The 25,627-nt window shown below is 33.4% G+C and overlaps 1 protein-coding gene across 1 annotated transcript in view; it reads right to left on the bottom strand.

Moving 5' to 3' along the window:
* Positions 1-25,627, bottom strand: part of LOC101888604 (phosphatidylinositol-binding clathrin assembly protein LAP) — a 38,092-nt gene that overhangs the window by 6,902 nt on the left and 5,563 nt on the right. The window contains 7 exon segments of the mRNA XM_059132312.1: positions 5,585-5,721; positions 5,789-5,982; positions 7,901-8,022; positions 8,089-8,191; positions 8,441-8,473; positions 9,350-9,425; positions 13,223-13,365. Of these exon segments, the coding sequence (XP_058988295.1) occupies positions 5,585-5,721; positions 5,789-5,982; positions 7,901-8,022; positions 8,089-8,191; positions 8,441-8,473; positions 9,350-9,425; positions 13,223-13,365 (808 nt within the window).

Genomic DNA, 25,627 nt, shown 5'->3' with positions numbered 1-25,627 from the left:
CAGAAACGTCGAAAGACTAATGAAACAAATTACATACTAAGGGAACGAAATATGGAGGGTCAGAAGAATTGTGTAAAAACTCTTTCTTTCGAAGACTAAATATCATTTTATATAGTTTAAACCAGTAAAGAAAGTCTTAAAGTCGGGCGGGGCCGACTTTATGATACCCTACATAACAAATCGGATGAACAATATATATGGGAGCTATAGATATATCTTCACCAAATTTGACATACTAGCTTCTAGACTCAATTCGGTCGTATGTGCCAAATTCCATCCCATTTGGGCAAATATTAGACGTTTGGTGCACAATAAAAGGTAAATCGGACGAAGTTATATATGGGAGCTATATCCAAATCTGAACCGATATCGATAAAATTTGGCAAAGGTATTTCTGAGCTACATTTGATATATTTCGCCAAATATTGTTGTTACAGAGTGCATATTACGGCTGCGGAGGACAAAAATAACAAATCGGATGAACAATATATATGGGAGCTATAGCTATATCTGAACCGATTTCGATCAAATTTGGCATACTTATTTTCAGGCCTAATCTGGTAGTATGTGCAAAATTCCATACTATTAGGGCTTGTAATACACGTTTGGTGCACAATAAAAGTCAAATCGGACGAAGATTTATATGAGTGCTATATCTTAATTTTTACCGATTATCTCCAATTTCAATAGGGTTCGTCACTGGGGCAAACAAATGTTGTTTGGAAAATTTCATCTCAATCATATAATAAATGCGACCTGCATTTTGTTCACAAGAATACATGGACAGACGGACGGACAGGCGGACTGACATGCATAAATCAACTCAGAAAGTGGTTCTATGCATATCCTCAAAAGTAACTATGGGTCTATCTCGCTTCCTTCTTCATGTTACAAACAAATGCACAAAGACATAATACCCTTACCACCATGTGGTGTAGGATATAAAAATGAAGACCATAAGAGCACCCTGTTGTCGGGCGGGGCCGACTTTATGATACCCTACATAACAAATCGGATGAACAATATATATGGGAGCTATAGCTATATCTTCACCAAATTTGACATACTACCTTCTAGACTCAATTCGGTCGTATGTGCCAAATTCCATCCCATTTGGGCAAATATTAGACGTTTGGTGCACAATAAAAGGTAAATCGGAAGAAGTTATATATGGGAGCTATATCCAAATCTGAACCGATATCGATAAAATTTGGCAAAGGTATTTCTGAGCTACATTTGATATATTTCGCCAAATATTGTTGTTACAGAGTGCATATTACGGCTGCGGAGGACAAAAATAACAAATCGGATGAACAATATATATGGGAGCTATAGCTATATCTGAACCGATTTCGATCAAATTTGGCATACTTATTTTCAGGCCTAATCTGGTAGTATATGCAAAATTCCATACTATTAGGGCTTGTAATACACGTTTGGTGCACAATAAAAGTCAAATCGGACGAAGATTTATATGGGTGCTATATCTAAATTTTTACCGATTATCTCCAATTTCAATAGGGTTCGTCACTGGGGCAAACAAATGTTGTTTGGAAAATTTCATCTCAATCATATAATAAATGCGACCTGCATTTTGTTCACAAGAATGCATGGACAGACGGACGGGCAGGCGGACTGACATGCATAAATCAACTCAGAAAGTGGTTCTATGCATATCCTCAAAAGTAACTATGGGTCTATCTCGCTTCCTTCTTCATGTTACAAACAAATGCACAAAGACATAATACCCTTACCACCATGTGGTGTAGGATATAAAAATGAAGACCATAAGAGCACCCTGTTGTCTGATAGAAAACTTTCACTTAAAAGGCCGGACAGTAAAGAGCAGAACGCCAATTTTTTATCTAATTGAACAGAAATTACAGGAGAAGAGCTTCTTACCATGAGAACTTGGACTAAAAGGTCTTCATTGGAAAGAGTATGATAGTCCTTTGAAGAAAACATGGTCCTCTTATAGCAAACCAAAAGGCACATTTATAGAAGACAAGAGGAGGCTTTTTAAAGCTGTACCAAAAAGTTGTCTTATAGAAAACCAAATGAGGTGAACTAAAGATATTCTCAAAAATTATCTAATGGAAGTTCACAATATATTTTTTTATAAAGAATCAAAAGTCTTCAAATAGAAGAAAAAATGCAGATGAGCGAAATCCCTTTTGATAGAAAACTGAAGGGAGTTCTCAAAGAAAGCTGAATTTCGTCTAACAAAAATTTTACTCATAAGGAGTAGGTGAAGTCCATAGGTTCTTCTCTAGGCAAACTAAAGGGCTCACTGATAGAAAATCAAAAGAAGACAACCAAAAGGTCTCATATACTCATATTGAAAAAGAGAAGAACTAAAGACCTTCTCATAAATGATCCAAAAGACTTCTCATGGAAGTATAAAACATATTTTTTGCAAAGGACCAGCAAATGTCTAATAGAAGATCTAAATGAGAAGACCAACATTAATTTCATAGAAAACCTTAAGACTTTCCCAAAGAAAACAAAATATATTATACTAGAAGATCACATGTTCTTATCAGGCGTTCCTACAAAAGAGCAAAAGTTCTTCTTTAAGAAGATCAAAGGGCTTACTCATAGAAGATTCTAACAGAGTATTAAAAAACCAAAAGACCTAATATTCATTAAAAAAGTTAAGTACCAATGGTCTTCTTATAAATGATCTAGAAAACCCCATACTTAAGAATCAATGGGTCTTTTCATAGAAGGCCAATATATCTTCACATAGGGGACCGTCGTTTTATCGAAGATCATATAGACTACCCAAAGGTTTTATTATAGTCCATTAAACGGCTTTCTCGCAACACACCAAAAATTCTTCAATGGGAAGCCAAAATATCTTCTCAAAGCAGATCGAAATTTTCTCCTTAAAAAAGCCTCAAAGAAAATGAGAGAAAAGTTCAAAAATCTTCTCAGAAAAGATCAGAAATTCTTATCAGAAAAATTTAAAAAAAAGCTTCTCCCAGAAAATCTAAAAGATGTGAAGTACTTCTCATAGAAGACTAACCCTTTTTCTAAAGGAAGGACAAAGATATTTTGACAAAGGCCAAAAGTTCTTCTCAAAGAAGGGCACAATGTCTGCCAGTTGAGGAGCAAAATATCTTCTCAGAAAATATCAAAAGATTGTTTCATAGAATGTCAAAAAGTCCAAACATAGAAAGCCAAAAGATCTCCGCATAGAACGGCAGAATGTCTTTATGAAGATGGCCAATTAAGAATATCAAAAGATCTTTCCATGGGAGACTGAGGGCAAAATGGGTTGATATAGAAGACTTGAAGAACTTCCCATTTAAGACAAGGAGTTCGTCTAATGGAAGGCCAAAGATAGTTTCACTAGAAGGCAAAAAGTTCGCCAAAAAATCCAAAAAGTCTGCTTACAGAGGAGCAAACAATTTTTCTCATAAAGGGTCATCATATAAAATACGAAATAGCCTTCCCACAGAAGGCCAGAATATACTCATGAAGACGACCAGAGAAGCCCCAATTAAGAATATCAAAAGATCTTTCCATGGGAGACTGAGAGCAAAATGGGTTGATATAGAAGACTTGAAGAACTTCCCATTAAAGACAAGAAGTTCGTCTAATGGAAAGCCAACAATCTCTTTCCAGAAGACAAAAAGTTCTTCTCAAAAAAAAAAAGTTTTTTCACATAAAATATCATCGTATAAAATAGGAAATAGCCTTCACATAGAAGGGCAGAAGGTCCTCATGAAGACCGACCAAAGAAGCCCCCTTCTGGAGCCCAAAACTCTTTCTCGACAGATCTTTATAAATACATGACCAAGAGGTCTGGAAATACAAGTTAAGTAAAGTAATTGAATAAAAGACGAAAGGCTCTTGAGAGAATACCAAAAGGTCTTCTCAAAGGAGACCAAATGTCTACTTATAGGAGAGGAGTAAACATTTTTTCTCATAAAAGGTCATCATATAGAATATGAAATAGCCTTCCCATAGAAGGCCAGAATGTCCTCATGAAGACGACCAGAGAAACACCCTTTTCTGGAGCCCTAAACTATTTCTTCAGAACTTTATAAATACATGACCAAGAGGTCTGGAAATAAAAGTTAAATAAAGTAATTGAATAAAAGAAGAAAGGGTCCTCAGAGAATACCAAAACGTCTTCTCAAAGGATACCAAACGTCTACGTATAGAAGAAAAAGAGGTCTTCTTATGTGGGTCAAAAAATTCTACTTATGGAGACAACAGAAAGGTCTTCCTACTGCAGGGCTTTCCAGTAGAATTTTAAAAACTTTGCTCCAAAAATACAGAAAGGTCTTGTCAAGTAATATGGAAGACCAGATAGGTCCCCTGAACAGAGGACAAAACTCTTTTTTAACAGTTCTAGAAAATAGGATCAAGAAGCCTTGAAACAAAAGGCAAGGCAAAGTAATTACATAAAAGACATACGAATATTTTACGAAGGAAGCGAAAATGGTATTTTTATAGAAGGCCATGAGGTCTTCCAATAGGAGACAAAAAGGAGGTCTACTCATAGATGGATATTTTAAAGGAGGTGAAGTGGTCTCATAAAATACCGTAATGTATTTTGAAAACATATTAAAGAGTCGTCACATGGAAGACAACTGGAGCCCAAAATCCTTTCTGCTTTTAAAAACATGATCAAGAGGCCTTGAAATAAAAGGCAATAACATTTTATAAAAGACAAAAGGTTATTTCACCAAGGAAGCGACAATATATCTTTCTCAAAGTTGTCCAAAAGGTATTCTAATAGCCAAATGGTATTTTTATAGAAGACCAAATGGTCTTCCTATAGGAGGTTTATTAATAGATGGGTCTTCTTGTAGAAGTTTGAAAGGTCATCTTCTTTTCAAAATAGATCTATCTGGTCCCATCATTAAAACCCAAAACTTTTCTTTAAAAGTTCTCTTCTTAACTAGACGACCAAAATGAAAGATTATTACAGTAGACATATGAAAATCAAAATAGAAGAGACCTTTTACGGCTACAAAATCACAACATTTTACAATAAAGTTTTAAGAAAAAAGCAAAATCTATTAACCTATAAGTCACTAAAATCTATTAACCTATAAGTTACTAAATATGGTAAATTTTTCAAATGCTCCTCTCATAGAAAATCTTCTTACAGAAGACAATAAGGTCTCCATACAGAAGACCCGAAGGTCTTTGTCTAGAAGAATACAACGAGGTCTTTACATAGATGGCAAAAAAGCTTTTCTTAAGGGGATCAAAACCCCTACCTAAATATGTTTAGAACACTCTTGCTTGTTTTCCCTTCTCTATTTTCCCTTGGTACATTTGGTATAAAATGTCATGTCAACCAAAGTTTCATCTCCATAGATGGTCAAAAGTTCTTCTTAGAGGCTAAAAGCCCTTCAGAAAACAACCAGAAAGGTCTTATTATGAACATGGACGTCAGGATAAATACCATATAGACTTTTTTTAACAATAAAAAAGTCCTTTCATGGATGTCCTGGATGCTTTTTTTATAGGACCCCAAAAACCCTAATCTCCCCGCCCTTCTGGTGGTGTAGAATACATACATATCCCCCTCTCTAATCTCCTCTCCGTCCTTTCAACAAACCTTGCCGACTGTGTGGGCGTGTTGGCAGCCGAAACTTTGCGACCCTCTAGCGCAGCCAAATGTTGTTCCAATGCATCCAACAGGGAACTGGGTGCCTTTGTTAAATCTGGTATGTCGCCCTTGTCGATGCCGACATTCTGAAATAAAGGAAAACGATATAAATAAGAAAGAAACAATGTATTGGAAAAATTATTTCCCACTCACCTCAGCAACTTTGAGGAACTCCCCCACACGATCCATGCGCACCAAAAACTTTTTATACAAATCCAAGGCATCGCGGGCCTGTTTCTTGTTCATATCGAAATATTTCTCCAATAGATTAATAATACCATCATTGTAACAGGCGAATAGACGAATGAGATCACGGAATAATAGCATAAAGGACATGTTGATGACACCTGGAAAGGAGAAGTACATTCGTTTTAATAAAATGAAATACGAAGAAAAAAATCAGAAAATTAAGAAGGCAGAATGGAAAGACCGATGTGCCTGCTATATAGGGTCGAAGAAAAATTTGCTAAAACAAATGAAAAAAATTAGTTTTTTTTTCACAAAATTGAAACGAATATTTTTTAGATAAATAATGGAAATAGAGATTTCTTTTCTTTGGTGACTTATGGTGAAATTTGATAAAGAATAATTCTTCCTTTGGCACTTTCCTCAAAATATCAAATATTATGGGAGATTTTGACTCAGATTAAAAGCTTATAAAATAGTCAAAAAATGTAAGCATATAATTTACACTTTAAATAAGTAAATATAGAACGGAACTTTCTTAAAAACTATGATAGCTAGATATATTGTTTATTCTGAGATTTATAGTGAAATTTGGTGTAGAATATTTCCTCTTTTGACAGTTTTGGTCTAAAATTAAATTGTATACCACTTTCATGTAAGAACTCAAAAGAAGGTCGAAGAAAAATTTGCTAAAACAAATTGAAAAAATTAGTTTTTTTCACAAAATTGAAACGAATATTTTCTTGATAAATAATAGAAATAGAGATTTCTTTTCTTTGGTGACTTATGGTGAAATTTGATGAAGAATAATTCTTCCTTTGGGACTTTCCTTAAAATGTCAAATATTATGGGAGATTTTGACTCAGATTAAAAACATATAAAATATTAAAAAATGTAAGCATATAATTTACACTTTAAATAAGTAAATATAGAATGTAACTTTCTTAAAAACTATCCTAGCTAGATATATTGTTTATTCTGAGATTTATAGTAAAATTTTGTGTAGATTATTTCCTCTTTTGACAGTTTTTGTCTAACTTTAATTTTATGCCACTTTCATGTAAGAACTCAAAAGATGGTCGAAGAAAAATTTGCTAAAACAAATTGAAAAAAATTAGTTTTTTTTTTCACAAAATTGAAACGAATATTTTCTTGATAAATAATGGAAATAGAGATTTCTTTTCTTTGGTGACTTATAGTGAAATTTGATGAAGAATAATTCTTCCTTTGGCACTTTTCTCAAAATGTCAAATATTATGGGAGATTTTGACTCAGATTAAAAGCATATAAAATAGCCGAAAAATGTAAGCATATAATTTACACTTTAAATAAGTAAACTTTCTTAAAAACTATCATAGCTAGATATATTGTCTATTCCGAGATTTATAGTGAAATTTTGTGTAGATTATTTCCTCTTTTGCCAGTTTTTGACTAAAATTAAATTTTATACCACTTTCGTGTAAGAACACAAAAGAAGGTCGAAGAAAAATTTGCTAACACAAATTGAACAAAAAAATATTTTTTTCACAAAATTGAAACGAATATTTTCTTGATAAATAATGGAAATAGAGATTTCTTTTCTTTGGTGACTCATGGTGAAATTTGATGAAGAATAATTCTTCCTTTGGCACTTTCCTCAAAATCTCAAATATTATGGGAGATTTTGACTCAGATTAAAAGCATATAAAATAGTCTAAAATGTAAGCATATAAAATTTACACTTTAAATAAGTAAATATAGAATGTAGATTTCTTAAAAAACTATCATCGCTAGATATATTGTTTATTCTGAGATTTATAGTGAAATTTGGTGTAGAATATTTCCTCTTTTGCCAGTTTTTGACTAAAAGGATATTTTATGTCACTTTCATGCCTTAAACCAAAAAAGCCGAGGAAAAATTCGCTAAAATACGTATATTTTCACATTTTAATGTAGCCTCTATATATATAAAGATATATCCCCCTGATTTTAGTTATTTCGAGGATATTGGCACTCAAATATGAAAATTTCTCCAGGGTTTGTAGGGCCCTGTATGTATAGTTATCGCTTACAGGTTATTTTACATAGTTTGCCCCTTACCATTTGTTAAATCACTTGACTGGCAATCGAATTCCAATAGGGCATCCAATTGGGCTTGTAGCACGGGCAAGGTTTTCAATAATTTATCGGCATGCATGGTGCGCAACGAGCCCTCCTCTTTGCTGCAATGAATAAAAAGCAAAGATTAGTTGGAAATTATGGTTTCTTATGGAATCTCTAGGACTTACCCCCTTTTGACTTTGCAAAAATCAAAAGCCATTGCACGATAGGACAAGGATTTCTCGTTTAAATATTTGGCATAGCGTCGGATAAAGGGTGACATGTCATAACCTAGAGATGGAAAATGAATCAAAAATATTAATAAAATTCCATAACAAATTTTTGCATTTTCAAAATACTACCACACACAAACCAATTTTGGTAATTTGTTACGCAAAGAAAAGGAACAAAGTGGGGGGAGGCGGGGAGATTTCTCCCACAATGTTCCTTCCAAAGTGAGTTTTTTCTAAAAGCAATTTTTTCTACAGTGGCATCTAAAAAAATAGAACAACATAACCTAGAATACATGGAGTTACTCACCCATTCTGCCACCGGGTACCGACATACCACCATCTGGTTTTAAAGCGTATTTTTACAGTTTTAAAGTTGGCATTTTTTATTTGGTTTGGTTCGATTGTTTTGTTTATTTGTTTGGAGAGGGGAGCATGATTGAGTAGTGGTAGTAGAAGTAGTAGTGGAGTACAACAAGGAGTAGTAGTAGTAGTAGTAAGCGTTTACACACGGGAATACAAGAACACAAATTGGTAGAATTGTTTTTAGGTTAAGCATGATAGAGTTACATTAAAAATATATATATATTTTTTATTTAATTATTATTACATTTTTTATTTTTAATTTTTAAAATTTTTTTGTTAATTTTTTTTTTTTTTTGATGAATTTGAAAATGTAAGTTTTTTTTTTTCAAAAAGCCATATATGAATGATGTTTGCCATGAATGTCGTGGTTTTACAAAATAAATTATTAATTGGAAGGCGATTTTATGTTGTGTTTCATTTTAGGATTATCCATATCAAATATATCGAGTATGTAATGTATGTATGTAGAGAGTAAAAGAGGAGGAGCGCAGGAGTATTTTTTTTCGTTATATATAAAAAATGGAAAGAAAAAGAAGAGAGAAAAAAATCATAAAAAGCATCAAATTGTTACCACAAAAAACAGCAACAACATAAAAACACTAATTAAAAATTTAAAAACTAATTTTGAATGGGAAAAAATAGAAAGTTATTCAATTTGTTTGGGTTCGGATGGGGAGGACAAAATGATATTAAATTGTTAAATGATAAATTTTCAGTTATGGAATGAATGTTTATGAAATGTTGTTAAAAATGTTAAATTTTTATTATTAATATTCGAAAAACAAATCATAGCAAAATTTTTGTCATGATGAGAGAGCAAGTAAGCCTTGCTAGATTTTCTTTGCTTAGTTACCTTGTACACCTCCCTTATCCAGAAAATTACTTAGATTAAATGTGGAATTCGATGATGCCAAATACTGCATGAAACGCTGGAAATTGAACAGAAAAAAATTATTAAAATATTATTATTATTATTATTTTTATTATTAAATAAATTTAAATTAGAAAAATGAGAAAAAAATTAATTTCGAAATATTGAAAAATAAAATAAATACAACAATAAAGACCTCAAGCTCGAAGAACATATTTTTTTTTAATAAAAAAAATAAATATATTTATGAAAAATCAGTGAGGAAAGGTCAAAAGTCGGGCGGTGCTATATGATAGCCTACACCACTAAGCCTTTAGTAGAGCTCCCGTTACAAAAAAGTTTATATTGGAATTTATGTGAAGTAGATAATACCAACTATGAACGTTATTCGAAAGTGTATTATGCCTTGCGAGTTGTCACAATTTGGGAACTATACCCAATTCTGAATCGATTTTCAACAAATTTGACGGAGGCTTTAGTACCTCTAGTATCAAATAACATTGCCGTATAGTGCATGATTATAATAAACAAGTAAAAATGCAGCTAAATTCGGCCGAAATTTTAATACCCTCCACCATTTGGAAGGAACTTGAAAATTTTCAAAAAAAAAAAAAAACTGCCGGAAACTACCGCTTAAATGAAAACTGAAGACTATACGAAGACGTGCACCTGCTTACGAAATTTTTTGTCATAAGCCGTAGTACCCATTTCGAATTTCAAATACGAAATTTTAAACAGTTCTAGTTAATTATGTCGCTAAAACCATGGAAATATCGAATATGGAAAGGTACCTTCATATGAGGCTATATGAAGACGATGTATACTCAAATTTTTGTCGTAGGCCCATTACGAACTTCAAATACGAAATTTTAAATAATTCCGGTAAAAAATGTCGCTGGAATCATGAAAATACCGAATATCGGGAGGTACCGTTATATAGGGGCTATACGAAGAAGTAAACGAATTTTTTTCCATAGGTTGTAACAATTATGTTCTCTCAATACGAAATTTGAAACGATTCCGGTGAATATTGTTGCTGAAATGATCAAAATACCGAATATCAGGAAATACCTTCATATGGGGACTACACGAAGACGTGGACCTGCATACAAAAGATTTTGTCATAGGCTGTAGCACCCATTACGAACATCAAATAAGAAATTTGAAATAATTCCGGTAAATAACAGATAGACGGACAGACAGATCTGAACCGATTTTCTCCGAATTTAAAGTACTTGCTTCTAGACTAAATTCGGGTGGATGCAAAATTCAGGTTATTTGAACTGATATTGACCATTTGGTGCACAATTAACCCGAAATCGGTTGAAGATATATATAGGAGGTATATTAAAATCTGAACCAATCTTGATGTTTGGCAGGTATTTCCGAGTTTTGTAAGATATCTGGTACCAAATATTATTCTGGTGGGGTGCAGATTACGAATGTGAGGGACCAAATCGTATGAAACATATATATGGGAGCTATAGTTATATCTAACCCGATCTTCACCTAATTTGATGTACTTACTTCTAGACTTCATTTGGACTGATTTTGGCCACTTAGTGCACATTTAAACCGAAATCGGTTGAAGATATAGTATAAATCGGATATTTTATACCCTAAGTCATATGTCTAGAGAGGGTGTATCTGATTTGATACGGGCAAAATGTGCCTCATCGAAATAACGATTTTAAACCCTAGGTCTCTTTGGACCAAATCCGTTTCAGGACGTTTTGAGACGATCTACCGTCCGTCTTGCTGGCGAGTATTTGATTTTGTCCAAACTTGGTACATCGTAATATTATTCTCAAACTTAGATCGAGTTCGGAAATGGGCTATACCGGTCCACTCCTTCTGGTACCTCCCCCACAAAAAGTCGGAATTTTCAAAGAAAATATTTTATTTCACAGAAAGAGAAAGGATTATCCGATTTTGCCCCAACTTTGCAAATCCTAATATTTGCGTCAGTGCTACGTCAGGTGCAACAATGGACAATAACGGTCCACTCCATCAAGTACCTTCCCCCACAAAGGGTCAAAATTTTGAATAATTACAGCTCTTATAAAATGTGTTGTAAGAGTCTGCTTGTCTTCAAATTACACACATCCCATTATTTCTGTTAACACAAGATCTGGTGTGAAGATGGAATATATCGGTCCACTCCTTCTGGTACCTCCCCCACAAAGGGTCAAAATTTTGAATGTTCATCAAGCTCATAAAACGAAATTAACGTCCCATCCTATTCAGACTTTCTCATCTCAATCTCAATGTTTTCATCATCATAAGATCTGTTATAAAGATGGTAAAGAGCGGACCATTTCTTCTGGTACCTCCCCCACAAAGGGTCAACGTTTTGAATAAGCAAAACGATAATAACTCCGAAATAACCGTCCATTCTCTTCAAATTACACACATTACAATATTTTAATTAGTCCAAGGTCTGGTGTGAAGATGGAATATGTCGGTCCACTCCTTCTGGTACCTCCCCCACAAAGGGTCAAAATTTTGAATATCCATTAAGCTCATAAGACGCGAAATTAATATCCGATTCCATTCAGACTTGGCACATCTCAACATTTCCATCAACACAAAATCTGTTACAGAGATGGTAGAGATCGAACCATTCCTTCTGGTACCTCCCCCACAAAAGGTCAACGTTTTGAATAACCAAAACGATCATAAAATCCAAAATAAGCATTCGGTTCTCTTGAAATTGAATACATCACAATATTTTTATTGGGCCAGCGTCTGGTGTGAAGATGGGATATATCGGTCCACTCCTTCTGGTACCTCTCCCACAGAGGCTCAACATTTTGAATGTCCATCAAACTCATAAAACGCGAAAATAATGTCCGATTCCATTCAGACAACACAAGATCTGTTAAAAATATGGAAGAGATCGAAACATTTCTTCTGGTACCTCCCCCACACAGGGTTCAAGATTTTTGAAAAACAAAAGCTCAAAGAAAGCGAAATAAGCACCCAAATCCATCCATCTTCCCAAATTTCACACACATTTTTGCTAACACTAGATCTGTTTTTATATATCTCATATAAAGTACAGGAAATAGTCGATATAGTCCAAATCTGTCACGTTGTAATATTTATATCAGTCTTAGGTCAGCAAGGAATTGGTCAATATTGGCCAACTGCTTCGGAACCTTCCCCATAAAGATTCAACAGTTTGAATAATCATAAGTCAAGGCTGGGGATATAAATCTGTCGGCAAAACCGACTTGTTCGATTATCCATTTCGATGTAGATGAAATAGATAAAATTTCAACATTATACTATTCTATTTGGATAAAACGAATAATATTCTTTTCTTATCTATTTTTGTTTGTATGGCTGTTTTATATTTCCATTTGATTCCAATTACAACTTTTCGAATTTTCAGAGTATGGAGAGGAGATGGATTTGCGCCTCTTGTTGTAGGTATTATATTTAATCGTTGCATAGTTTTAGGCTCCTATTAAAAAGATGAGATCGGCCACATGGCCGTAATATCAAAGATTGATTGAAAAATTACATTATCCCATCGAATTTTGATAATCCGGACATTCTTGTCTTATCCAACTGAAATTGGATAACGTGGAAAACTATTTTCTGGTTACAATTTTTTCTATCATTCAAATCAATTTTCAGAGTGTGGAGGGTTTATCTCCTTTATCGCTTTTTGTCCCTAAAATTATGGCATACTTTTAGGCGTGTATAAAAATTGGGGGGAAAAGTCGACCAAAACTCAATGGTCCAAAAAATTTTTTTAATTCTCAATAACCCTATATTCCACCGTATTCCTCCCTGTCCACATGGTGACAACAACAACAACACCAACAAAAACAGCAGCAAACTTACCTCATTTCCATATGCCATCAGATGATGTGTGGTTATTAGCGCCTTGTACACCACCACCCAATGGGTATTCTGTGAGCGCTCGATAAGTAAATTGGCCAGATGTGGTATTGAGACATTGGGTTCATTTGTACAGTGTACTAGATCTGGAAAAGAGAGAAAGAGAGAGGGGAGAAGGATTGAATGAGAATGAAATATAAAGTTTAGCCTTATCAGCGACTATGGAGAATACAATTTATTTATTTAATAAAAAAAATAATATAATAAATATGTTTTAATAAAATATTTGCGTTTTCGAACGTCAGTAAGAGTTATAACTAATTATAAGAGAGAAATATTGCAGAGTAATAATCCTACATTAAAAAAAATAAGTATAATCGAAGCTATAATCAGAATTTTTAAAGAATATATATATTTTTTAAAACCATCGAGGCTTTAATCGTGGACTTTTAAGGATTTTTTTAAGAATCAACCAAACTGATGGTGGATTTTTAAGGAACAACTTTCAAGGACCATCGAGTCTGTAATCCTTGATTTTTAAAAATATTTTTTCAAGGACTTTCGAGATCTTGATTTTAAATATTTTTTAAGGACAATATTTATATTTTTTAAATATTATTTTTTAAGGACAATGGTGGGTGCAATCACCTACTTTAAGAGAATATGTTTAAGGACTATCGTAGCTATAATTATGATTGTTTAAGGATATTTTTTGAAAGACCATAATGGCAATAATCATGGAATCTTATAGATTATTTTTAAGGTCCAGCGAGGATTTTTAATGACCATTCAAGCTGCAGAGGAATTCAAAAAAAAAGGACCATAGGGGCTATGATCGGACTAACGGAACTATCGAAGACTTGATTTTTCTCCAATATTTTTTAGGGCCATCGTAGATGCAATCGCTTAATTTCTAGAGAATATTTTTAAGGACTATAGTACCTATAATTAAAACTTTTAAGGATATTTTTTTTTTAAAGACCATGAAATATCTTGGATTTATAAAGAATATTTTTCAAGGACAATCAAAGCTGTAATCACGGATTTTAATGATTTCGGTCCATTCCTTCTGGTACCTCCCCCACAAAAGGTCAAAATTTTCAATGAATATAATTTACTACACAGAAAGAGAAAGGATAATCCGATTTTGCTCCCACTTTGCAAATCCTAATATTTCTATCAGTGCTAGGTCAGGTGCTAAAATTGATAATATTGGCCCACTCCTTCTGATACCTCCCATACAAAGGGTCAAAATGTTTAATATCCATGAAGCTCATAATGCACGAAATTAAGATCTGATTCCATTCAGACTTGGCACATCTCAATATTTCCATCGACACAAGATCTGTAATAAAGATGGTAAAGATCGGACCATTCCTTCTGGTATCTCCCCCACAAAGGGTCAACGTTTTGAATAACAAATAGATCATAAAATCCGAAATAAGCATCCGTTTCTCTTAATATTTCACACATCCCATTATTTCTACAAACACAAGATCTCCTGTGAAGATGGGATATATCGGTGAACTCATTCTAGTACCTCCACCACAAAGGGTCAAAATTTTGAATATCCATGAACTCATAAAGCACGAAATTAACATTCGATTCCATACAGACTTGGTACACTGGTGGCCAAAACTAAAGCAACTGAAATTACAAGGAGAATGAATGCCCTGTAATTTTTTCAAAAATTAAGAAAATGAGAAAGTTTTTCTTGTTTTAAATTGGTTACTTTATTCACTTTTTAAAAACCTAAAACATAAAACCAAAATTCATTTTTATATGAAAAATAATGTTTGGTAAAGTCAATTAAATCGATTTTGGCTTGGACAAAACAAAAGCAACTCTGTTGTACATTCATATAACCGCTGCAATTTCAGTTGGTTTTATTGTAATATTTATCGCTTTTTGCTTCCTTCGACAATTTCGCTTGTCATGAATCCTTTTTGAGAAGTTTTTTACAACAGTATGTGTTTTTCTTTTCGTTTTTTAAGTCCTGCCCAAAAAAATTTTAAAAATGGCTAAAAGCAAATACAGTACCTGAATAAGACAGCAAATTATCAGTGACTATCAAAACAACATATCACAGAAAATGATTTCCGAGAAATAATTCATAAATATTTATGTGATTTTATAATTATTTCTCTATACTAAGTCGGTTTTTTGAAACTGGATCAGTAGTAACAGTCTATAACGGATGAAGGCCGTGAAAAACTTCAGCCCGTACTGATCCACAAATTGTGAGAGAAATAAAAAACAACGATTTAAGAGTTCAACAGGATTGGTGAGAGAGCAATCATTGGATATAAGCACGAGATCAATGCGTAGACGAGTAGTGGCAGCTGGTCTGCATGCCCGTAAGACATCAAAAAACCATTTATATCTGAAAAAATCAAAAAGGCTTTCGGAAACGATAATATTAAGTGGAATCAAGCTCAATGGAAAAAAACATTATTTCTTGGATGAGTCTACGTTTAATATTAAAGGCTCAGACGTGAAAAATTTTACGGTGAGAAGACCAAAAAAATGAAGGACTCAAGCCGCAGCGTTGCAAAGGTACAGTGAAGCATGAGGGAGGGTCAAAAATGGCGTGGCGCTGTTTTTCTTTCTATGGACTTGGGTCTATCCATAAAATGAAGGAAGTTGTGGATCGGTTTGTTTACAAAGATGTGTTAGACATCACGTTGTTCCCTTACGCTGAGTAAAATATTCGGCAGATTTGGGTGTTTCAGCATGACAATGATCCCACACTTGTATCAAAACTTGTCAAATATTGGTTGCGGGAGTCAAAAATTCATGTTTTGTTATGGCCGGCACAATCACCTGACCTAAACTCCTTAGAAAACCTTTGGAGTATCGTCGATAGGAAGATCAAGAGAGATTCGGAAATAAATAAGCACAACATTTTCTAAAGAATTCGGGGTGCCTGGGAAAGCACACCCAAGGATCAAATTGAGCGTGTTATAGATTCAAAGCTTCGTAGGTGTGCAGCTGCTATCAAAAATAATGGTTATGCTATCGACTACGAGCCAAAATTTTATTATTTTAAAATAAAAAATCAAAAGTTGCTTTAGTTTTGACCAAGCAAAAATTGGGTCATTTTAGTTTTCCGCATATTATTTTTCGTTCAAAATTATTTTTGTATTTTTATTTTTAGTTTCTTAAAAGTAAATTAAACCACTCATTTAAAACTGGAAAAATAATTACGATTTGTTTATTTTTGTATAAGTTACAGGACATTTATTGTCTTTGCGATTTAAGTTGCTTTAGTTTTGGCCACCAGTGTATATCTCAATTTTTCCATCAACACAAGATCTGTTATAAAGATGATAGAGATCGAACCATTTCCTAGGGAGTTAAGCTTCCAACTCTCTTCAAATGGTACTCTTCAGTCTAAGTTCAGACACGAATTGTTCAATATTGGCCATCTACTTCGGAACCTCCCCCATAAAGGATCAAAAGTTTGAATATTCATAACTAATGGCTAGGGGTATACATCTGTTGGCAACACCGACTGATACTATTTTATTTGTTACAAGACCTCTGATACCACATTTTCAAAAGAATTTATTCTATTGATGTCGCCAGAAAAAAGATAAAAAATTACAAATATTATTAGTGAAGCTTTAATATTTATCAAACATATAAAAACAACTACAAGCATGGCCCCACAAAGTATATAGACGCACACACATACATACGCACACAATGCAAAGAAAGTGAACTGATTGTTCAAACGAGTGTAGCCAACATCTGATGATTCATTCATATCCAAATGTCCAATGCCTGCCTTTGTCGTCGTATTATGTTGACAGTACTTGGAGACAACAACAAAAAAAAGTAACAACATAACTCCATCAACAAGCGGTGGAACTTGAAAGGAAAGGGATGAATTCTCAAATAAAACTTATGTAAACAGACACAACAACTCCAAACAAACTTGAAGAATAAATGACATCTACAGTTTTTTTTTTTATTTATTTATTTATTTATTTATTTTTTTATTTTTTTTTTTTTTTTTTTTTGAAAAAATAAAAAACCAAGAAAAATGTTCGGCCGTGATGAACTTTGAACAACCTCCACCATTTGGAACGAATTTCAAAATGTTCAAAAAAAAATAAAATCCTTTAAAAATTCTACTTTAATTTTAAAAATAGCGAATGTGGGCTGTGGTTCTATACGAAGACGTGGACCTGCATAGGCAACTTAAACCATTACAATATTCAAATACAAAACTTTGAAAAAAAGTCAGGTGATTAATGTAGATTAAATCATCAAAATACCGAATATAGGTAGGTACTGTTATATGGAGGCTATACGAAGACGTGTTATATCGAGGCTATACGTGCACAGACAATATTCCGCCACAGGTTGTAGTACCTGTTAGGAACTTCAAATACGAATTTTCAAACAATATCGGTGAATATTGCTCCTAAAATTGTCCAATACCGAATATAGGAAGGTACCGCTATATCGAGGCTATACGAAGAGGTTGTAGTACCTATAAGGAACTTCAAATATGAAATTTCAAATAACTTCGGTGAATATTGTACCTAAAATCTTCAAAGTACCGAATATAAGGAGCTACTGATATATTGGGCCTCTACGAAGCCCTGGGCGTGTTTAGACAACTCTCTGTCATAGAATGTAGTTTCCATTACGGACGCTAAATTCAAAATTTGAAACGACTCCGGTGAATAATGTCGCTAAAATCATCAAAATACCGAATATTGGGAGGTACCGTTATATGGAGGCTATACGAAGACGTGGGCCTGCATACACAATTTTTTGTCATAGGCTGTAGTACCCATTACGAATCCTAAATACGAAATTTGAAACAACTCCCTTGAATACTGTCCCTAAAATCCTCAAAATATCGAATATTGGGGGGGGGGATAAGGCACCGTTGTATGTGGGCTATACGATATCATGGACCTATATACACATTTCTCTTCCAGGGAGTTAAATGTTTAGAAAGAACTTCAAGTATAAGTTTTTAGACAATTTCAGTGAAAATTGTAGCTAAAATAATGAACATTCCGAATATAGGGAGGCACGTTAAATGGAACTCCTTTTGTAGATTTTCAGACAGTTTCATTAAAAAAATTGGCTAAAATCATCAAAATACGGAAAATCGGGGGGTACCGTTATATGGGGGCTATACGATATCGTGGGGCGATATAGTCCATCTTCGAACTTGACCTGCTTGCAGACAAAAGACTGATCTGTGCAAAATTTTAGCTTCCAATCTTTATTCGTTTTGACTCTACTGTGATTACAACAGACGGACGGACGGTCAGGGCTAAATTGTCTTAGAACTTTACGCTGATCAAAATATATACTTTGTTATGTCTAAAATTATTATTTTGATGAGTTACAAAAGGAATGACGATATTTCTGTTTCAATATTTGTTTTTTTTCTGTTGCAATAAAAGTAGGGCTTGATCCTAAGGGTCTTACCTACACACACAACATCTTATCGTATTTTAATATATGCTTTTTATGCAACGCCGACTCTTGAACTTTCTACACTTATTTGTAGTCGGGGGTACTCATTTATTGTAATTTGCAATCTATTTTATAATTAATTTATTATTATTAACCTACTGATACTACATTAGCTTTTAATAGGGTGATCCGTTCATACAACTTCCAAGTTTTTGCTAGGATCAAAATAAATGATATTCCGGACTGGCCATTGACAGGCCGTTGACGCCACTTACTCTAATCCTTTGATGAATCTTAATATTATGGAGTGTCTTTGGTAAATTTTTAAATTAATTATTAGCTTATGAAACCAATTAGTATCTAAAATGTTCACATCTGAAGCCAGTTCAGGCTTGGAGTTCAATTATTTCCTTTGAAATTCTTTGCGTTTTAAAAAAATCGTCTTTAAATTCTTTCAAAATTCCCTTTTAAAATACATTTTCCCCCATTAATGCAATTCGAAGCGCCAAAAATAAACTCTCCCTCTCCCTTCTGTATTTCTCTGAGTACCACTCTAATGTTAAAATAACCACCACTACTAACACCACCAACAACAATAATAATCATGTAAATGCATTGTTGAACACTGTGGGAAAATAGGTTAGAAAAAGTAATAAAGAAAATTGGCATTTGCAACATGTGATTGATGTTGTTGTAACTGAGTGTGGTGTGTTGTTGGTAAAAGGAAAGCAAAAAAAAAAACAAATGCATGGCATAGCATGGCACATGTGAGTAAAGAGTTACACGCACGCACGTACTCCCTCACGCTCTCATCAATTCTATAACAACCTCCCATCTGCTGCCCACCTCTATCACACTTTTACTCCCAATATTTGTTACTGTTTTCTAGTGCCAACAACAATCCAACTAATCTGACGTAATCTGAAGAGAAAGAGAGAGTCATGCAAAGAAAGTGCATACAAGTGAAGTGCAAAGCAAAGCAAATGCACACATACAAACAGATGTATGACATGCCATGTTATGTAGTCATATTGCACTGACTGACATTTGTTTTGTTATTGGATTCCTAGACGTATTTAAAAATGGCGAGAAAAATAAAACAAAATAACGAAATAACTGCAGTGAGGCTTTTGGAAATGAAATATGATGGCAAATAAATGTAAAAAATGTACGGTAACAATAAGAATGCAAAAAGTCATAGCATGGCAAAATATTTTATTGCATTGCTGGATGCAAAAAAAAATAGGGAGTACCATTTATAGGGTATAAAGTTAATTTTATAGATTGAAGATCATCTAATTTTATGATTATGGGTCGTCTACAGGCAGAAGGTCTAATAATGATTGACAAAGTCCTTCCCAAAATTCTATGAGAATTACTAAAGGGAAACAATAAAATTGGCTAATATAGAAATACTCTAGAAATAAAGCGTTGAGCATGGATGTCTGTCCTCAGAGACTCAATGGCATTTATATAACCACCTTACATAGTATGGAGGCTACATTAAGTTCGTCATTCCGTTTGTTACTCGTCGAAATAATAATTTTAGACATAAAGTATGTCCGCCCGTCTGTTGTAATTACGCTAAAATCAAAACGAATAAAGATATGAACCTAACATTTTGCACGGATCAGTCTATTGTATGTCGGCAGGTTAAGCTCGAAGATGGGCTATATCGGTCCACGATATCGTGTATCCCCTATATAACGGTATCCTCCGATATTCGGTATTGTAGCGAAATTTTTAAATGAAACTGTGTGAAAATCCACAAAAGAAGTTCCTTCCGAGCACTTTACCCCCTTGAAGGGAATTGTCTATATAGGTCCACGATGTCGTATAGCACACATATAGCGGTACCTCCCTTTCTTCGGTATTTTGATGATTTTAGCGACATTATTCACCGGAGATGTTTCAAATTTCGTATTTAGAGTTCGTAATAGAACTACAGTCTACGACAGAAAATTGTCTATGCAGGTCCAGGTCTTCGTATAGGGCCATATATCAATACGTCCCTATATGCGGTATTTTTAGGTACAATATTCACCCAAAATTGTTTAAAATTTCGTATTTGAAGTTCCTAATAGGTACTACAGCCTGTGACGGAAAATTGTCTATACAGGTCCAGGTCTTCGTAGAGCCCCAATAGAACCTTACCTCCCTATATTCGGTACTTTGATGATTTTAGCTACATTATTTGCAGGTCCACGTCTACGTATAGAACCCAATATAACGGCTATATTCAGTATTTTTAAGATTTTAATACAATTTTTTAACGAATTTTATTTTTTGAAAATGTACAAATTCGTTCTAAATGGTGGAGAGTATTCAAATTTGGGCCCGGCCATACTGCAACTACTATTTAGACTGACAACTGTTATTTAGACAGAGTGGTTTCTTCGGAAAAAACAAAGAAGCGTAGGGCCAAAATCGAACTAAGTCAACCTAAAACTCATTTCTTCCTGTACGAAGAATAGCGCCTACGACTTAAGCAAGTCAAAAAAGCGTTTTATGTACTCTCACCTTAAGGGATATGTCCCGTTTTTTATTTTTTTGGAACGTTTGAATTATAATGGTACCCTCCCCTTGTAGCTATACGCCCCTAAATTTGGTACACTGATAGTACTTCAAACGTTCGTTAGAAAATCCTTCAAAAATATTTTTTAAAAAATCCAAGTTTATTGAATCTACTGATCTTTGAAAAACCTCGCCTACTTTCACATTTCCCCCAAACTTTTACACTGGCCCCTCGTACGGGCGCACGGCCATTTAACTAATTTGTTGACATACGTACGCAAGAAGTTTCCTCCTTCTTTCTCCCCTCCTCCTTTCCAATTACAATCAATAAATCGATTGAGACAATATTTATTTCTTTGCTATTGGTTTTGTGACATACGTCATTTGGCGTTTCACCTATTGTTATTTTTGTTTTTTTTTTTCACATAAAGAAATTACTCTTTTTTCAATTACACATGTATGTTAGTATGTGTGTCTATATAAATATGTGCCTCAACATGTTCACGTAACCAAAAAAAATTGTTATAAATCAAAAGAGAAAGGGGTGGGAGAGAAGGTGGCATATGACCGGCTTTAAATGTGGTGAGATTGAAAAGCCACAGCAATAGCAACAACAACAATGTATGCAGCCACAAATCGAGTATGAGTAACATCATTTCGTGACAGTGCAGCAATTGTTTGTTGTACAATCATCACATATACGTGATATGGGGTTGCCAGATGGGAGTTGGGGGAAATTGTCATTTGATTTAATGAGGGGAAACTATTTCTGAAAATGAAAACGTTAAAAAAGCAAGATTCTTTGACTAGAAAAATAAAAAATCTACGAAAAGATATTCAAAAAATATCTTAAAAAATTGACAATTGTTTGACTGATAGTCCTTGATTTTTTTTTTTTTTTTTTTTTTTTAAATTCAGAATTATTTAGGTCTCTGAAAAATATTTTTTATAGAATTCAGGATTATTAATATTTGGGTTCTTGGAAAATATTCTTTGAAAAATTCAAGATTATTTGTCCGTTGATCTTTAAAAAAATTGCTTAAAAATTCCACGATTTGTGTTTAATTGGTACTTGAGACAAGTTCTTTAAAAAAATCCAAAATTTTTGTTAGTTGGTCTTTGAGAAAAGTTCCGCAAAAAATGAACCATTAGTGATGAAGGGTTGCCAGGTGGAAGTTGGGAAAATTGTCATTTGATTTAATGCGAAACTATTTCTGAAAATAGAAACATATATTTTAAACAATCAAGATTCTTAAACTTTAGAAAATTTCTACCAAAGTATATTTTATAAAAAAATCTTTAAAAAATCGACAATTGCAGGTCTGTTAGTCCTCGAAAATGTTTCTTAAAAAATTCCGAATTATTTAGGTCCCTGATTTTTTTTTTTTTTTTTATAGAATTCTGGATTATTGATAAAATATTCTTTGAAATTCCAAGATTATTTGTCTGATTGTCTTAAAAAATATTCTTGAAAAATTCCACGATTTTTGTTTAATTAGTCCTTGAGAAAAATTCTTTAAAAAATTCAAAATTTTGGTCTGAAGGTCCATGAAAAAAAATCTTTGAAAATTCCACGATTAATTTTCAAAATTATTCGGATGTTAGTCTTCGGAGAAACTTTTTTTAAATTTATGATTATTGGCCATTTGGTTCTTGAAAAAAAAACATTAAAAAAATGCAAAATTATTTATGTTTGAGAAAAAAAATTAAAAAAATCCTCGATGAGAAAATTCTTTAAAAAATCCACGAATATTGGTCTGTTGGCCCCTGAAAAGAATTCTTTAAAACCGATTCTTTACCGCTATTCACCAATCTGTTGGTCCTTCAAAAAATTCTGAAATCACCATTATTGATCTGTTGATCCCTGGAATATATTTTTAAAAATCTACATTTTGTGTTTTGCTGGTTCTTGAAAACCTAATCTTCAAAAATGATGAATTATAAGTCAGTTGGTCCTTGAAAAAAAATTATTTAAAAAAATCCTGTTTGTCCTTGGTCTGTTGGACCTGCACAGATAATTTTCTGCCAGAGTGATATCAACAGAAGGACAGATCAAGAATATATATACTTTGTGGGTTAAAAATGTATATTTCGAGGTGTTACATACGGAATGACAAACTTAATATACCCTCCATACTATGGTAGAGGGTATAAAAATACCCGATCCCTAAAAAAAAACTTTAAAAAATCCTCGATTATTGGTCCGCTGATCCTTGAAAAATATTCTTTAAAATTTAATGAATGATTATTGAAATATTTGTCCAAGATCCTGTAAAAATCTGTAAAGTATCCACGATCCTTGGAAAAACTGCGATCCCTGCAAAATATATATTTTTTTTTTAAATCCAAGATTCTTAAAAAGTTATTTTAACACATTTTTTATTATTAAAAAATCAAAATCTTTTAAAAATCCCCATCTAAATAATTTTTCTTTGTCTCTCCACATTTACACCCAATCTGGCAACCCTATTCAATTGTTGGCTAAAATTTATTATGCGGCTTTAAGGAAATCGAAGAGAAAATATGGTTCACACACGAAAATCAGCAGCGAAGACACTGCAGAGACGGGCGACATCGTTAAATGGCAGGCAATTGCAACAAAAATTCCTGACAGGCAACAACAAATAGCTACCCACATTCTGCAATCTAGTGCAATAGCAACAGAAGAAAAACCATAAATGTTGTTGAAAAGGTTAGTGAAGTGTTTGGAATGCATCGGTGATGACAAGAGTGAAAGAAAGAAAAAAACAACAACATAAATAATATTATTAAATACACAACCACGACGACGACGAGAAACATGTGCAAAAGAAAAACAAATAACAACCATTATTTGTGTTGTTTTTGTATTGTTGTAGTAATAACGACAACGTTTCTCATTAGCTAAACCATAGGTAGCCGAGGCAGTCACATAGGTGGGTATGCATGAATGTATGTTTGTATAATTGTTTTTTAATGAATTAATTTTGTTTTTTGGTTTTTTGCTTGTTTTCATTTATTAATTAGTACCGTTAGACGTCGTGGTGGCTTGGTGAATAAATTATTATAATTATTTTTAGGTTTAACATTTTTTTTGCATTGAAAGATAGAGAGAAAAAAGCAAAACAAAACAACCGGCAAAAATAACAAAACACAAACAATTCAAAGGTGTCTTTCTAAAAAGAATGTAATGAGAGATGAGGGAAAAATAACATGAGAGCTTGGGTGTTAAGTGCTCTCTCCATGCATGAGAGAGAGAATGACAGAGAAATATCATGAAACGAGCGGGAAAATAGATCATATTAATGGAGTGACTTGAAACAATTGACAGTTAACGAGGATTTACTGAGGAAAAGTGATTTATTTAAATGGAAAAAAGAATATTTTGGAAAGCAAAATAAGGGAAAATAAGTAAATAACTATATATTACAATTGTTGAATTAATATATACCCGGCATGTGTATTTTTCTAACAAAGAAGTTACCTAATTTGTAAACTAATTAACACTGATTTGATTCTTTAGATATTTGTTAGCAGATATCTTTCGATGGGATCTAAATTAATTGAAGACTAAGGACTTCTCAGAGGACACAACAGTAGAATATAGTGTTAAATGAGTAATTCTAACCTTCGAGATGGAATACTCAGAACATATGTGACATATATTTTACAAAAAAAAAAAGATCCAGATAAGCGGAGTTCCAGACATTTCAAACTTCCTCCTTCAGGCGTGTGTAAGAAGAAGCTGTAGAATGTAGAGAAGGAGGGTTAATAGTAAAAGAGAGACTCTAGGTCAACAAACCTAACAAGCTAGTCTGCCAAAACTTTTATGCTGCTGAGGTGACGTCATGTCTTAAATAAATCCAGCATCTGAAAAACGTTGAACTAGTAGTTTAAGGTAGCTACGTTAGGGTTGTGCATTTGTTATTTGACACAAAGTGTTGGAAAAAATTCGAAAGCCCTTAAAACCTATCCAAATGAGATTGGAAGATTTATGGCTATAAACATGGAATAGAATTTTCAAAAAAAAAAAAAAAAAAAATGAGAATAATGCAAATATATTTACAGATCATAAGAGGGGCACCATATTTGACTTGGTTCGATCTGCAGTTTTGGATTTTTGGATCATGCCAAAATGTAAAATTCCGCTTACAATATCTGCCCGACTAAAGCTAAGTACATTTTTTGAGAACTTTAAAATCTAAAACAAAATTTTTTTATGCCTCCAAAGTTTGTTATGGATTAGAAGCTACTGCGCTCCACGGCTTTTTTTGGCAAATATTATCGCAGGGATTTTAAAAGCACTTGCACACCAACCAGCATGACGACGTATAATGGCAGGCGTCTCCAACACCCACAAGGTCATTTACGAACTAAATACACATACACCCCTTATGAGCGCTTTACATTCGTCATTCATTCGTGGCAGCATGTTGTTGACCTTTTTCGAAAAAAATAAGCACATAA

The sequence above is a fragment of the Musca domestica genome, unplaced genomic scaffold (assembly GCF_030504385.1).
Source record: "Musca domestica strain aabys unplaced genomic scaffold, Musca_domestica.polishedcontigs.V.1.1 12, whole genome shotgun sequence".
Taxonomy (NCBI): domain Eukaryota; kingdom Metazoa; phylum Arthropoda; class Insecta; order Diptera; family Muscidae; genus Musca; species Musca domestica.
Note: the sequence above shows the minus strand (reverse complement) of the source record. Positions and strands in the feature narration are given on the sequence as shown.